General features: G+C 31.4%; 1 protein-coding gene across 1 annotated transcript; it reads left to right on the plus strand.

The window, feature by feature from the left end:
- Positions 1–5,421: 5,421 nt before the first annotated feature.
- On the plus strand, positions 5,422–11,335 carry LOC111370929 (ankyrin repeat-containing protein NPR4-like). Its single transcript, XM_022992838.1, has 4 exons — positions 5,422–5,478; positions 8,374–8,433; positions 10,454–11,092; positions 11,195–11,335. Exons 1-4 carry the CDS (start codon positions 5,422–5,424, stop codon positions 11,333–11,335), a joined length of 897 nt encoding a protein of 298 aa, XP_022848606.1.
- The last annotated feature ends 6,360 nt before the right edge of the window (positions 11,336–17,695 follow it).

The raw sequence follows: 17,695 nt of genomic DNA on the forward strand, positions 1-17,695 counted from the left end.
ATGTTATTATTGTCTCTTTGTAGAAAGAAAGAACAAAATTTGTATGGGTATAGAAATGTCAAAAGTTTTGCTACTAGGAAATTATGAAGAAATATTTGCTCTTATATTTAAAGATGGTATCAATAATGATTTTTGTTAAGGTTTAGAAAATATTCTGAAGTAAACTTATAAATTATGGATGATACTGTAGATTGTTAAAGATGTATGATTAAAACATGATTTGAAGTTGGTTATATTGGGATTTTGTCATCACATTGCGAGAAATATCAATAGTTATCAATCATCAGACTTTAAAGTATATTTTATCTGAAATAGTGGAAAATGGAAATTGTGTATATATTATCATTGGGTGATATAGAATTAAAGGAAAAGAACATCATATTGAGCTATCTCAATTGTTTTGTCGAGGATAACTAGAATTTTACAAAATCATGAACAATTGAATTTTTGGAGATATTGTTAATTTAATATGGAGGTAGTTACCCTCAAATATTTTTGTTTGGGGATTCCAAATACACGGAATGGAGGCATAATAGTATTTAAATTATTGTGGATATATTGATTAAGGTTACAAGATTCTTTTTAAATGATATAGTCAGTTCATAGGATAGACTTATAAAATTATATATAGATAATATTATTAATTACATGGTGGAATTGGAGTATTTATCTTTGGTTAGTTGTAAGAACTTCTATAATTAAATTACATTGTGCATCTTCTTTTGATAGAATGCTAGACACTATAAAGACAAGTTCAAAAGAGTAAAGCGTCAGACACTATGAAGATAAGTTCAAAAGAGAGGCTATCAATTATGGTTGTTTAATTAAAGGAGAATTAGATAACTATTTATTTTCATGGAATTGACATATAAAAACTAGGCACAAGTGACGATAATTGAGGTTATATATAATATTGAAATATTCCAAGGACGTATGATGAAATGGGCGAAAGAATGTTGTTCGATCTTAATATGTAACCATTGTTATAGAAAAAGAATGTGATTAGGGAATAGTTTAAATTAGAACGTAAGGTGAAGATTTGGAGAACATAAAAAGCAATATCTTGAATTTCAACTTCAAAAAATAATTGAGTTTTCCTAAGGTTTTGGGAAAAAAAAAAGAAAAATGAAAGATGAGAATATTATATATTGGCTTAGGAAGTTATTAAAAGTATGATAGAAAAGATTAAATTTTGGGACTAAAAGTTCGTTGTAGAAATCATGTTGTAGAAGAGGCGGCATGGGAGAGGGAAGAGCAGAAGTGTTCTCAATATCCACGATTTTTTCGCACTTAATTAATTGAATTTCGAGGACAAAATTCTTTTAAGGGGGTGAGTTTTGTAATAAATTAATTTAATTAAAAGAAAAGTCAAAAAACAAAACATTAGTTTAATTAAAGAAAAGTCAAAAGTATTAAAAAAAAAAAAAGGCAAACAAAAAAGGTGAGGCGGTGCATTTATTTTATATCAATCCATTGCCAAACAAATCCATTTGCCTACACATACAAAAACACGCAGAGTGAAACAGAAACAGGGAGAAAGAAAGAGAAGGAAGAAGGGAAAAAAAAAAGGAGAAAAAGAAAAAAATAAAATAAAAAGAGGAAAACTCCCTAACGTGTTAGTAAATAAGTTCTTCTACTATTAGGCTTAAATTCTTCGAAGTTAAAGGTAAGTAAAAAGTTATTTATTGTCAAGTTATGTTTAATTTTATAGTTGTTAAATTGTTAGATTAAATTCAATTTTATTAAAGGGGTTAAATATAATAAACTATGAAATTGAGTAAAATGAAAGAAAAACTAGTTTTAGTAATTAAAGAGGTTTTAGAAATCACTTAAATATAAAATAATTAAGTTTGGGTATCGCCTATTTAATTATTGAGATTACTTAAAATAGTTAATTGTTGATTTAAAAATTATATAATATTTCAGACGGCAATACAGATATCGGGACAACTTATCAATCGAGTTGATATTGGTGTACATAGCTCTGTGAGTGGAAAAATATATTTTTTTTTTAAAGTACGTATAAATTAAGTATATTGTTAAAGTATGTGCAATTATGTGTTCAAATTACATGATTATTATAGAAATCTCTTTTATTATGATACATGTGGAATTTCAAGGATTATTTATTGTACATTTGTGACTTGGTATATGAGACATGTGATATTGAGATTTGTTTGGTATGTGAGACGTGATATTGAGATCGACCAGAAAAGTACCCGTGATTATGTACTTCTTCTAGTTCATAGAGGGGCATTGGTCGTGTTCTATACTACACTGAGGGGTTGACTGCGGATGAATGGGTCGTGATCGTGTATATATAGTTCACTGAGGGGCCTTGGCTGTGTTCTAAAATTGATTATCAGAGGTCTTGAGACCCGTTTTCGTTCACGGAGGGGCCAAAGGCCCGTGGCGAAAGTTCTTAGCCCGAGGGGCGGATTACAGATTTTAGTCAAAAGGTACATTTTTGGTCAATTTTCCAATACATTTGATGTGATGAGATTATAACATGATTACCAGCTTATGATTATATCATGACTTGAAATGATATTTTACCACGTTATGTGAATGTCTCACGTCTTGGCTATAATTATATGATGTTATCTTGCGAGTTATCAATGATATGAACTCGATTTTCGAGAAAAATGTAAAAATGAAAAATTATAATTATTTTCGAACTTCTCCACTCACTGAGCTATCAACTCATATATTTTTCCGTTATTTTCCTACAGGTGGAAATTGATTCTTTTTAGCTGGAAGAGCCTAATGATTTCGGAATGAGAGCCGCACGACATGTTGAGTGTTATAACTCATTTTGATGAAGCACAAAATAAATAATTTGGGCCCATCACATTATGTTTTACATAAGCATTTGATTTTGTTGTATTTTTTGAAATAACCCATATATAGTCAGCCTTGGTGATAAATTTGACATCTAGTCAGCATTTATCCTCGGCGCACGTCACGTTTCCGATCCACTAGGGTGATTCGGGACGAGTCGTGTCAATTCCCAACACAGAAATCACATTTAGGGCCACCATCACCTATAATTATATTCATGTATTTTTTCTCTTTCTATTAGGATTCTAGTTAAGCATAAATGAAAATAAAAACTAGTGGATCAATTTAGAGTTATGTAGTTTTATTTAATTTTTTTTATATCTATTTAAGTAAATTTACATAGGATTTTAAAATATAATAAAATTTAATTTTTAAAAGTGGATGTATGTATAAAAAGTGTTGATCGAAATAGTGGTACCGGATAAGAAATTGTTTTCATCCTTGAAATACGCCACTGTTTAGCAATGAAGGATTCCCCGTCGAACATCTAAATCATACAGATAAGTCACCATATTGTTCAACAACAAAGCAATTATTGTCTCATGCTCAGAGCCTGTCTACTAAATGTGCATGAAATGATACAAAAAGTGATAGTGTCTGCATAGTCTATTGTTTTTGAATAGTGTGAACTTTTTGTTGGAGGTATACAGCGAGAATTGGTTATTAACTTGGTTTGCAACAATTATTATTTATTGGTCATTCAATTGAATGGGGGAAATTGAGGTTGGAAAAGGAGACGGATGAGGGAGAAATTGAGGTTACTGTTGTGATTGTTATTCAAGTCATAATATCTGAAAGTTTAAGCTGTTGAGAGATATCGTATTCTTATTTATTTGAATTTTATCTTCAACATGCTCCCACTCTACAACACGTACAATTTTCATAAATAGGTGATAGTTATTGAACACTTAATTCACATATATAAGTTTGTCTTGTTTCCAAAAGTTTAAGCTTTATGTGATTCGATATGGAGTTCAAATTGTGCACATGATTTCATCCCAAAAAAAGTAGTCCAAAGTGACATATAATATGGTGTAATTTGTTTCTTCCCTACTCACAAATGTTTTTGAATTCACGACATTTTATCTACTCTAATGGTACGTCAATCTATATTATCTATAGTTTTAAATCCTCATCATAAGTTGTTTCTTCCAATAAACAGGAAGTCGAGAGCATAGTACAACCCAAACTCAAAGAGGAAAAAAATGCGATCACCAAAACACTCGAAATGTTATTCACTGATGAACACAAGAAATTAACCAAAGATGCAGAGAGCTGGATGAAAAGCACAGCAGGATCAAGCATGATAGTAGGCACTCTAATTGCTGTTGTAATGTTCACAACAGCTTTCACAGTACCAGGTGGTAATAAAGAAAACTCAGGATTGCCAACAATGCTGGAAACTCAAAGAACTCCATTCTTGATTTTCATGATTTCAAATGCCTTGTCAATGTTCAGTTCAAGTACGTCGCTGTTGATGTTCTTAGGAATTCTTACGGCCCATTATGCAGAAGAAGATTTTCTCAAGTCTTTACCGACGAAATTAATATTTGGATTGACATGTTTGTTCTTTTCGATTGTTACAATGATGCCATCCTTTGGTTCTGCATTGTATCTGATTCTACATGAGAAGTTGTCTTGGGTTACCATTCCGATCATCATCCTTTCAACGATTCCGATAGTTCTTTGCTCCATCTTGCAATTCCCTCTCTTGATTGAGATGACATATCAGACTTATGGATCTGGGATATTTGATAAACCTAAGAAGAAATCCTATTTTGCTAAGTTCCAAGCATGTTTGGTTTGGTGGAATAAATAGTGTTTGCCACTATTGAGGAAGAAAAGAAATTAAAATCTTATCATGTAGTACTATTGAATGTGATGTTCCAAATGTGCTCTTTAGTTCGTTTCGGTCTCTGTCATTTTAATTGTTGATGTATCCATGATGTTTTTTCATATGAATTCAACTTGCTGGAATGTTTTCCTTATAGCCACATGGCACGCCATTGTTGAATTCTATTTCGCATGTTGCAGTATTTTATAACGCAAAATAAGAAGTTAATTTCAGATTATATATCTTACAAATTATCTTGCCTTCAAACCGGTAATAGCGCTTTGAAAAAATTAATTTAAAAAACAATGTCCAACAATCTTGTTTCCCTTGTGCCTCATTATAACGGAAAAAATTTGATTATTATTTCATTCATCAATCATATATACATTCAGTCATCCATAAATAAATCCAATCATTCAAATAGATGCATAGAACCCCCTAGGAATCGCACAACTTCAAAATCATGCAATAATCAAATTTTGGAGTGGGCGGACATATTGTTGAGAAAAATTTACCTTAAAAGACTAAAAAAACAAAATCGAAAATATTACAAAAGTATCAAAAACATGAAATACTAGTACCTTAAAAAACTGTCATATGGGGTATACTTAATTGGGACTTTTAAAGACTGTTTGAAATTTAAAAAGTATTTAATATGAACATTTTGAGACTTTCTAAAAGTATTGGTATATTCAATGAAAACTTATAGACTTTTAAAGAATCTTTAAAAATCACGTGGGATGTCAATGAGTCGAATCAAGCTGACTCACAAGCTGAAACTTGAGGCTTCAGGCTCAACTCGAGTAAAAATGGTTCAATTTTTTTAGGCTCGAGCTTTTCCTCAACCAAAAAATCTAGGCTCAGGCCTTATTGAGCTGAGTTGGGCCCGCTCAAATTTTTTTAAATATATACACAAGCAGCCTTCTAACACTACTAAAAAACATGGTTTCAGACACAGATTTTTCGTTCCTGAAATCTCGATATCCGTTGCTATTACTTTTTACCAACAAAATATTTGCAACATCAAATTTGTTGCTAATTTGAGGGTCGTTGATAGTTACCAACGGACCCTGCCGTAGGTAACGAGTAAATATTTTATCAACGAAATTTTCATTGGTAAAATATGAATCTTTTACCAACCAAATTTCCGTTGGTAAAAATTTTAACCAATACCAACTGACTTTCTGTTGGTAAATATTTACTATTACAATTGGTAAAAATTAATGTTGTAAATAGCTACATACATGTGAGGCATGGTTAAAAAAATTATTTATTTTTTATTATTGTTATTATTATTTATTTAATAATTCTAATTTTTAACTTTTAGCCAACAGAATTGAAAGGTCAAAATATTGTTTAACCACTTATTGGACCATAAATTAATTTATATAGAACAATTTCGAAAACTTTGTTTTGAACTTTCGATGTGGGATAAGTGAATTACTTTTACCAACGGATAATCCATTTCTAATTATGAACGGAATATCCGTAGGTGAAAGATCCAAATGTTAAACGATTAAATGAGGCACAAAATATCTTTGGTAAAGAGATATCATCGTTACCAATGGAAAATCGATTGCTGATTATCGTAGTTAAAAGTGAATTACTTTTATCAACAGATAATTCGTTTCTAATTACCAACGGATGTACATCACCTACGGAATATCCGTAGGTGAAAGATCCAAATGTTAAACGGTTATATAAGACACGGAATATGACATGACCCGTCTTTCGTAGGTGAAAGATCCAAATGTTAAACAGTTATATAAGACATGGAATATGACATGACCCGTCCCGAATCACCCTAGTGGACTCGAAACGTGGCGTGCACCGACGATAGATGCTTACTAGATGTCAAATCTATCACCAAGACTATGAGTTACTTCAAAAAGAATGTTTCAAAATCAAATACTTATGTAAAATATAGTGCGATTGGCCCAAATTATTTATTTCATGCTTCATCAATATGAGTTATAACATTCAACATGCCGTGTGGCTTTCATTTCGAAATCATTAGACTCTTCCAGTTAAAAAGAATCAATTGCTACCTGTAGAAAAAAGTACGAAAAATTATATGAGTTAATAGTTCAGTGAGTGGAGAAGTTCGAAAATAATATACTTTTTTAATTTTACATTTTTATCGAAAATCGAGTTCATATCATTGAATAACTCGCAACGTAACATCATATAATTATAGTCAAAATGTGAGACATCCACATAACGTCATAAAATATCATCTCAAATCAAGATATAAACATAAGCTGGCAATCATAATATAATCTCATCACATCAAAAGTACTGAAAAATCCACCAAAAATTTACCTCTGACTAAAATTTGTAATCCGTCCCTCGGGCTAAGAACTTTCGTCACAGATCTTTGGTCCCTTCCGTGAACGAAAGCAGATCTCAAATACCTTTGATAATCAATTCTAGAACACGACCAAGGCTCATATGTGAACTATATGTACACGATCAAGACTAATGTCAGGTCAAGACCCCTCCGTGTAGGATAAAACACGACCACGCCCCTCTGTAAACTAGAAGAAATATATAATCATGGATACTTTTCTGGCCGATCTCAATATTACATGTCTCACATACTANAACCATTGTTATAGAAAAAGAATGTGATTAGGGAATAGTTTAAATTAGAACGTAAGGTGAAGATTTGGAGAACATAAAAAGCAGTATCTTGAATTTCAACTTCAAAAAATAATTGAGTTTTCCTAAGGGTTTGGGAAAAAAAAAAAGAAAAATGAAAGATGAGAATATTATATATTGGCTTAGGAAGTTATTAAAAGTATGATAGAAAAGATTAAATTTTGGGACTAAAAGTTCGTTGTAGAAATCATGTTGTAGAAGAGGCGGCATGGGAGAGGGAAGAGCAGAAGTGTTCTCAATATTCCGGTTTTAATCCTTTCATTTCTCTTCCAAAAACACCGAGGATGTTTTCTTATTATGTTTCTAATTTTATAAGTTAGAGCAGGCTAGTGGTATGGCCTTTAAATTTGTAATTTGACGGTCCAAAAACATAAAGAGGATGGGAAATCTCGAGAAGGAAATCGAGAAGTTCAAGGATTTTTTGAGAAATGTGGCTTGTGTGATAAAATCAATAAATACTGATTTCTGACTTTGATACATTTTTTTGTAATACATTAGTTTAATTAAAAGAAAAGTCAAAAGTATTAAAAAAAAAAAAGGCAAACAAAAAAGGTGAGGCGGTGCATTTATTTTATATCAATCCATTGCCAAACAAATCCATTTGCCTACACATACAAAAACACGCAGAGTGAAACAGAAACAGGGAGAAAGAAAGAGAAGGAAGAAGGGAAAAAAAAAAGGAGAAAAAGAAAAAAATAAAATAAAAAGAGGAAAACTCCCTAACGTGTTAGTAAATAAGTTCTTCTACTATTAGGCTTAAATTCTTCGAAGTTAAAGGTAAGTAAAAAGTTACTTATTGTCAAGTTATGTTTAATTTTATAGTTGTTAAATTGTTAGATTAAATTCAATTTTATTAAAGGGGTTAAATATAATAAACTATGAAATTGAGTAAAATGAAAGAAAAACTAGTTTTAGTAATTAAAGAGGTTTTAGAAATCGCTTAAATATAAAATAATTAAGTTTGGGTATCGCCTATTTAATTATTGATATTACTTAAAATAGTTAATTGTTGATTTAAAAATTATATAATATTTCAGACGGCGATACAGATATCGGGACAACTTATCAATCGAGTTGATATTGGTGTACATAGCTCTGTGAGTGGAAAAATATATATTTTTTTTAAAGTACGTATAAATTAAGTATATTGTTAAAGTATGTGCAATTATGTGTTCAAATTACATGATTATTATAGAAATCTCTTTTATTATGATACATGTGGAATTTCAAGGATTATTTATTGTACATTTGTGACTTGGTATATGAGACATGTGATATTGAGATTTGTTTGGTATGTGAGACGTGATATTGAGAACGACCAGAAAAGTACCCGTGATTATGTACTTCTTCTAGTTCACAGAGGGGCATTGGTCGTGTTCTATACTACACTGAGGGGTTGACTGCGGATGAATGGGTCGTGATCGTGTATATATAGTTCATTGAGGGGCCTTGGCTGTGTTCTAAAATTGATTATCAGAGGTCTTGAGACCCGTTTTCGTTCACGGAGGGGCCAAAGGCCCGTGGCGAAAGTTCTTAGCCCGAGGGGCGGATTACAGATTTTAGTCAAAAGGTACATTTTTGGTCAATTTTCCAATACATTTGATGTGATGAGATTATAACATGATTACCAGCTTATGATTATATCATGACTTGAAATGATATTTTACCACGTTATGTGAATGTCTCACGTCTTGGCTATAATTATATGATGTTATCTTGCGAGTTATCAATGATATGAACTCGATTTTCGAGAAAAATGTAAAAATGAAAAATTATAATTATTTTCGAACTTCTCCACTCACTGAGCTATCAACTCATATATTTTTCCGTTATTTTCCTACAGGTGGAAATTGATTCTTTTTAGCTGGAAGAGCCTAATGATTTCGGAATGAGAGCCGCACGACATGTTGAGTGTTATAACTCATTTTGATGAAGCACAAAATAAATAATTTGGGCCCATCACATTATGTTTTACATAAGCATTTGATTTTGTTGTATTTTTTGAAATAACCCATATATAGTCAGTCTTGGTGATAAATTTGACATCTAGTCAACATTTATCCTCGGCGCACGTCACGTTTCCGATCCACTAGGGTGATTCGGGACGAGTCGTGTCAATTCCCTACACAGAAATCACATTTAGGGCCACCATCACCTATAATTATATTCATGTATTTTTTCTCTTTCTATTATGATTCTAGTTAAGCATAAATGAAAATAAAAACTAGTGGATCAATTTAGAGTTATGTAGTTTTATTTAATTTTGTTTATATCTATTTAAGTAAATTTACATAGGATTTTAAAATATAATAAAATTTAATTTTTAAAAGTGGATGTATATATAAAAAGTGTTGATCGAAATAGTGGTACCGGAGAAGAAATTGTTTTCATCCTTGAAATACGCCACTGTTTAGCAATGAAGGATTCCCCGTCGAACATCTAAATCATACAGATAAGTCACCATATTGTTCAACAACAAAGCAATTATTGTCTCATGCTCAGAGCCTGTCTACTAAATGTGCATGAAATGATACAAAAAGTGATAGTGTCTGCATAGTCTATTGTTTTTGAATAGTGTGAACTTTTTGTTGGAGGTATACAGCGAGAATTGGTTATTAACTTGGTTTGCAACAATTATTATTTATTGGTCATTCAATTGAATGGGGGGAATTGAGGTTGGAAAAGGAGACGGATGAGGGAGAAATTGAGGTTACTGTTGTGATTGTTATTCAAGTCATAATATCTGAAAGTTTAAGCTGTTGAGAGATATCGTATACTTATTTATTTGAATTTTATCTTCAACATGCTCCCACTCTACGACACGTACAATTTTCATAAATAGGTGATAGTTATTGAACACTTAATTCACATATATAAGTTTGTCTTGTTTCCAAAAGTTTAAGCTTTATATGAGGTGATTCGATATGGAGTTCAAATTGTGCACATGATTTCATCCCAAAAAAAGTAGTCCAAAGTGACATAATATGGTGTAATTTGTTTCTTCCCTACTCACAAATGTTTTTGAATTCACGACATTTTATCTACTCTAATGGTACGTCAATCTATATTATCTATAGTTTTAAATCCTCATCTTAAGTTGTTTCTTCCAATAAACAGGAAGTCGAGAGCATAGTACAACCCAAACTCAAAGAGGAAAAAAATGCGATCACCAAAACACTCGAAATGTTATTCACTGATGAACACAAGAAATTAACCAAAGATGCAGAGAGCTGGATGAAAAGCACAGCAGGATCAAGCATGATAGTAGGCACTCTAATTGCTGTTGTAATGTTCACAACAGCTTTCACAGTACCAGGTGGTAATAAAGAAAACTCAGGATTGCCAACAATGCTGGAAACTCAAAGAACTCCATTCTTGATTTTCATGATTTCAAATGCCTTGTCAATGTTCAGTTCAAGTACGTCGCTGTTGATGTTCTTAGGAATTCTTACGGCCCATTATGCAGAAGAAGATTTTCTCAAGTCTTTACCGACGAAATTAATATTTGGATTGACATGTTTGTTCTTTTCGATTGTTACAATGATGCCATCCTTTGGTTCTGCATTGTATCTGATTCTACATGAGAAGTTGTCTTGGGTTACCATTCCGATCATCATCCTTTCAACGATTCCGATAGTTCTTTGCTCCATCTTGCAATTCCCTCTCTTGATTGAGATGACATATCAGACTTATGGATCTGGGATATTTGATAAACCTAAGAAGAAATCCTATTTTGCTAAGTTCCCAGCATGTTTGGTTTGGTGGAATAAATAGTGTTTGCCACTATTGAGGAAGAAAAGAAATTAAAATCTTATTATGTAGTACTATTGAATGTGATGTTCCAAATGTGCTCTTTAGTTCGTTTCGGTCTCTGTCATTTTAATTGTTGATGTATCCATGGTGTTTTTTCATATGAATTCAACTTGCTGGAATGTTTTCCTTATAGCCACATGGCACGCCATTGTTGAATTCTATTTCGCATGTTGCAGTATTTTATAACGCAAAATAAGAAGTTAATTTCAGATTATATATCTTACAAATTATCTTGCCTTCAAACCGGTAATAGCGCTTTGAAAAAATTAATTTAAAAAACAATGTCCAAGAATCTTGTTTCCCTTGTGCCTCATTATAACGGAAAAAATTTGATTATTATTTCATTCATCAATCATATATACATTCAGTCATCCATAAATAAATCCAATCATTCAAATAGATGCATAGAACCCCCTAGGAATCGCACAACTTCAAAATCATGCAATAATCAAATTTTGGAGTGGGCGGACATATTGTTGAGAAAAAAATTACCTTAAAAGACTAAAAAAACAAAATCGAAAATATTACAAAAGTATCAAAAACATGAAATACTAGTACCTTAAAAAACTGTCATATGGGGTGTACTTAATTGGGACTTTTAAAGACTGTTTGAAATTTAAAAAGTATTTAATATGAACATTTTGAGACTTTCTAAAAGTATTGGTATATTCAATGAAAACTTATAGACTTTTAAAGAATCTTTAAAAATCACGTGGGATGTCAATGAGTCGAATCAAGCTGACTCACAAGCTGAAACTTGAGGCTTCAGGCTCAACTCGAGTAAAAATGGTTCAATTTTTTTAGGCTCGAGCTTTTCCTCAACCAAAAAATCTAGGCTCAGGCCTTATTGAGCTGAGTTGGGCCCGCTCAAATTTTTTTAAATATATACACAAGCAGCCTTCTAACACTACTAAAAAACATGGTTTCAGACACAGATTTTTCGTTCCTGAAATCTCGATATCCGTTGCTATTACTTTTTACCAACAAAATATTTGCAACATCAAATTTGTTGCTAATTTGAGGGTCGTTGATAGTTACCAACGGACCCTGCCGTAGGTAACGAGTAAATATTTTATCAACGAAATTTTCATTGGTAAAATAAGAATCTTTTACCAACCAAATTTCCGTTGGTAAAAATTTTAACCAATACCAACTGACTTTCTGTTGGTAAATATTTACTATTACAATTCGTAAAAATTAATGTTGTAAATAGCTGCATACATGTGAGGCATGGTAAAAAAAATTATTTATTTTTTATTATTGTTATTATTATTTATTTAATAATTCTAATTTTTTTAACTTTTAGCCAACAGAATTGAAAGGTCAAAATATTGTTTAACCACTTATTGGACCATAAATTAATTTATATAGAACAATTTCAAAAACTTTGTTTTGAACTTTCGATGTGGGATAAGTGAATTACTTTTACCAACGGATAATCCATTTCTAATTATGAACGGAATATCCGTAGATGAAAGATCCAAATGTTAAACGATTAAATGAGGCAAAAAATATCTTTGGTAAAGAGATATCATCGTTACCAATGGAAAATCGATTGCTGATTATCGTAGTTAAAAGTGAATTACTTTTACCAACAGATAATTCGTTTCTAATTACCAACGGATGTACATCACCTACGGAATATCCGTAGGTGAAAGATCCAAATGTTAAACGGTTATATAAGACACGGAATATGACATGACCCGTCTTCCATAGGTGAAAGATCCAAATGTTAAACAGTTATGTAAGACATGGAATATGACATGACCCGTCCCGAATCACCCTAGTGGACTCGAAACGTGGCGTGCACCGACGATAGATGCTGACTAGATGTCAAATCTATCACCAAAACTATGAGTTACTTCAAAAAAAATGTTTCAAAATCAAATACTTATGTAAAATATAGTGCGATTGGCCCAAATTATTTATTTCATGCTTCATCAATATGAGTTATAACATTCAACATGCCGTGTGGCTTTAATTTCGAAATCATTAGACTCTTCTAGTTAAAAAGAATCAATTGCTACCTGTAGAAAAAAGTACGAAAAATTATATGAGTTAATAGCTCAGTGAGTGGAGAAGTTCGAAAATAATATACTTTTTTAATTTTACATTTTTATCGAAAATCGAGTTCATATCATTGAATAACTCGCAACGTAACATCATATAATTATAGTCAAAATGTGAGACATACACATAACGTCATAAAATATCATCTCAAATCAAGATATAAACATAAGCTGGCAATCATAATATAATCTCATCACATCAAAAGTACTGAAAAATCCACCAAAAATTTACCTCTGACTAAAATTTGTAATCCGTCCCTCGGGCTAAGAACTTTCGTCACAGACCTTTGGTCCCTTCCGTGAACGAAAACAGATCTCAAATACCTTTGATAATCAATTCTAGAACACGGCCAAGGCTCATATGTGAACTATATGTACATGATCAAGACTAATGTCAGGTCAAGACCCCTCCGTGTAGGATAAAACACGGCCACGCCCCTCTGTAAACTAGAAGAAATATATAATCATGGATACTTTTCTGGCCGATCTCAATATTACATGTCTCACATACTAAACAAATCTCAATATCACATATTTTACATTCCAAGTCACAAATGTGCCATAAATAATCTTTGAGATTCACGTGTATCATAATAAAAGAGATTTATGTAATAATCATAAAATCGAACACATAATTGCACATACTTACTTAATTTATAAATACTTTAAAAATATTTATATTTTTTCACTCACAGAACTATGTACGCCAAAATCAACTTGGTTGATAAGATGTCTCGATATCCGTATCGCTGCTTGAAATATGATATAATTTTCAAATAAACAATTAATTATTTAAAATAACTTCAATAATTAAATAGGCGATACCCAAACTTAATCATTTTACGTTTAAACGATTTTTAAAGCCTCTTTAATCAATAAAACTAATAGTTCTTTTATTTTACTCAATTTCATAGATTATTATACTTAACCCTTTAATAAAATTGAATTTAATCTAACAATCGAACAACTATAAAATTAAACATAACTTGACAATAAGTAACTTTTTACTTACCTTTAACTTTGAAGTATTCAAGCCTAATAGTAGAAGAACTTGTTTTCTAACATGTTGGCAAAAAATTTCTTTTTTTTTTTTCCTTCCTCATTTTTTTCCCTCTTTTCCTTTCTCTTTCTCTTTGCACTCGGCTTCTTGGTGTGTAGTGTGTGTTTGTGTGTTGAAATGGATTTGTTTTGAGTTTGGTGGATATATATATATATATCCACCGCCTAAGCCACCATTTTCTTCCTTTTTTTTTTACTTTTGACTTTTCTTTTAATTAAACTAATGTATTATAGAATATCCGTTGGTAAAGGAATATCATCGTTACCAACGAAAAATTCGTTGCTGATTATTGTAGTTGAAAGTGAATAACTTTTACCAACTAATAATCCATTTCTTTAGTGAAGCAAGCAATAGTACAAGCAGCTACACTGTTGCAATAATTTTTTCAAGAATCTGCTCGTCACTAATCGAAAATTGGCCATGACACGAGCTGGCCAGTGTGGTTCGTCGAGCCACATAGATTGGCTCTAGCTCGAGCTCGGGCCACTGCTCCAAAATGGGGCCTGACTAGAGCCTCGAGCCGGGCCGACTAGAGCTTTTTCCGGGTCTAACATGGGCAACTCAAATTGACAAGTCAAATTGACACCCCTAAAATCATAGCATAGTCAATTAATTTTATTTTTTTTAAAGTTCGGTGTACGTAAATTATCAATTACTTTTAAATTTTTTTATAAAAGTATCTAACATACTAACTTTTAAGTAGACAGTATAAAAGTAAAATATTAAATTTTGTCTCTCATTCATTCTAATATTTTGAGAAACTTTCACAAATAAAAACTATATATTATTATGTATTTGTTATCTCTTTCAATATTTCTATATCCTTTTTCCCTTCTATGGACACTAGAGTCATGATTAAAATATTTTCTTTTCTACGGGTTATTTTAAAAATATTTTTTATTACATAAAGAGAGGAAAGAGAATGTGGAAACCAATGAACCACAGCACACATACGATGTGAGATGTGAGAAGTGAGAACTTCACACTGTTGCATTAGACTAAGGTGAATTTCATTTTAACTTGAAAATTTTCAAAAGTTTATAAAATTTTTAGAATGAAAGTATACAGAAGTCTACGAATGACTTCCATTAATTCCATACAAATCTATAGAGAAGTCCAAAAAATTTACAAAAACTATCACTTAAAAAAGGTCTCAAAAAGTTTTCAAAAGTTTCATTGGACAGACCCCCTACGTTGCTATTTGCAATTCCTCAAATGATTAAAATGATCACTTATTAATTCTGTATTAGTGCCAAGAACTACAATATACAAATTTAACGAAATAATATCAAATTTTCAATTCACCAATTCAATCAAAATAACAATATATATACAACTTGTAGCAACCAGAAAATTAGCCATACTTATAAATTTGATCATAATTGACATCAAATATCATTTTATTTAAGTCCACCACTTAACAGTTTTTCATTTCAAACTATGTGGTGGCATATATAGCTAATCATGAGTTTCTCAAAATGATACCCACAACCTTTTCCAAAGATTGAAATATAGGCCCCAAAAGAGGTGATGGCTATGAATTAGATTTCCAACTCACTATTTTGATCTCATCGTTAGCGGTTTAGCAGATTGAAATATGCATTGCAAAATACACTGTGAGTACTTCAAAACGTTATTAAAAAGAGTACTGCATATATCCAGTTTTCTCCAATTTAAATTTAAATTGGCTTCTTGTCTTTTGATGTTTTAATTCAGCAAGCTTTATTAAAATATGTTAAAGTTGTTCTATAAAATGTAAAAACTTTTGTTCTATAAAATGTAAAAACTTTCCTTGCGATTAGGAAACACGCGAGCAGCTTGCATTGCGTGATTCTACAGTGTTTTTTGCAGTTGACTAAGTGGACAGTTGACCATAAGAAAATTTTGTTCAATTTAAGTGCAGCAGAAAAAGAACATAGAACAATAATAATCTCAACATTATAAATTGAAGAATACTAGAATTGGTATATAATTATGCTCGTATGTATGTTGCGATGAGGCTTATCATGGTTTAAATTGAAAACCACTTTGCAAAAGCGAATAATGTTTGCCTACGAGCGAGTGTGATTTTAAACTTTGAAACTCTGATTAAAAAAATGATTATAGAAAGACCTAGTAGAATTTTAAATTTTAAAATGTTACAAATGAGATATTCTACCTCGTTACGTATAAAAGATTATTACAATTTTGCCATTTGGTAAGACATTGCACGTGTTTTATTAACTCAATACATTTAATACACCCATTCTTTTATAATGTTTTTTAATAGCCATAAAGGCAAGAAGAATATGATATTTGTTTTACTCGATTAAGAAAATATTTATGACAAATCTGGCATGGTGAACACTACAACAATGGATAGTATTGAAGAAGAACAAAATGTAAATCTTTTTTATTGCACTACGGATCAACCTCTAACTTATAGAATATGATCTAAATGGTATAGTTGATTTTTCGACATTAAAGATTTTGAATCATACATACATCAAGGAGAAATATAGGTGGTAGAGCTCAATAATGCTACCCCACCTTCACACCATCTGAGGTGGTCGACATACGGGTATCTCAACTAGCACATCTTGAGTTCAAGCTTCAATTTTTTTCCTAGTTTGAAATCATATTTCAAATCCTCTTGAATGATAAGGTGTTTTGTCGATAAATTTCGTCTGCGGTCTTTAGATTAAAATGTTTAGATGTATTTTTTTTATTTTAACACTTTTACATAATTGACATACGATGCATCGACTACATGGAAGATTCATTGTGGTATGGCTGCTAATCCAATGGTCTTCATTAATTTGGAGAAAGCAGGTGACGAAATGGTGAAATTAGAAAATAAATTGAGGTTTTAATAGCCAATTAAGATTTCATCGAATGTTAAGTGACTACATATGAAATTTAGATGTATTTTAACTATGACTTCTAAAACAACAGCGATGGAAGTGACTATTGATGGGCGTATGACCTTTTGAAATGTGTCCTATACATAGCGACTGGAAAAGGGATCAAATATTTCTGACAGAGGGGATAAAAGTTTTTCATGAATCAAACGAGAGGGTGCTTCCCAAAATAAGTAGAAACCTTAAGACAGATCAAACTTTCCTAGTACCTACAAAATTTCCAAAGCTAGAAGGATTTCTATACAATGGGAAATATTTTCTTATTCTTTTAAAAGAAAGAGATAACTGCACGTTTTCTACGTGGTATTAGATCATGTGGAATGGTTCTAAAAAAGACAAGATTTTAGTTTCGTTTTCTTTCTTGCTATTGTAACATTATATAATCACATTACCAAACATGAATTCAATATATGATTGTTCATATTAGTAGGCTGTACTCTCTACTTGCTCTATATTCCATCAGTCACAAAATTTTTCTCTCTCTTGGTTTTCATCTTAACCTCTCGATCCTTAAGGG

The sequence above is a fragment of the Olea europaea genome, chromosome 2 (genome assembly GCF_002742605.1).
Source record: "Olea europaea var. sylvestris chromosome 2, O_europaea_v1, whole genome shotgun sequence".
NCBI lineage: Eukaryota > Viridiplantae > Streptophyta > Magnoliopsida > Lamiales > Oleaceae > Olea > Olea europaea.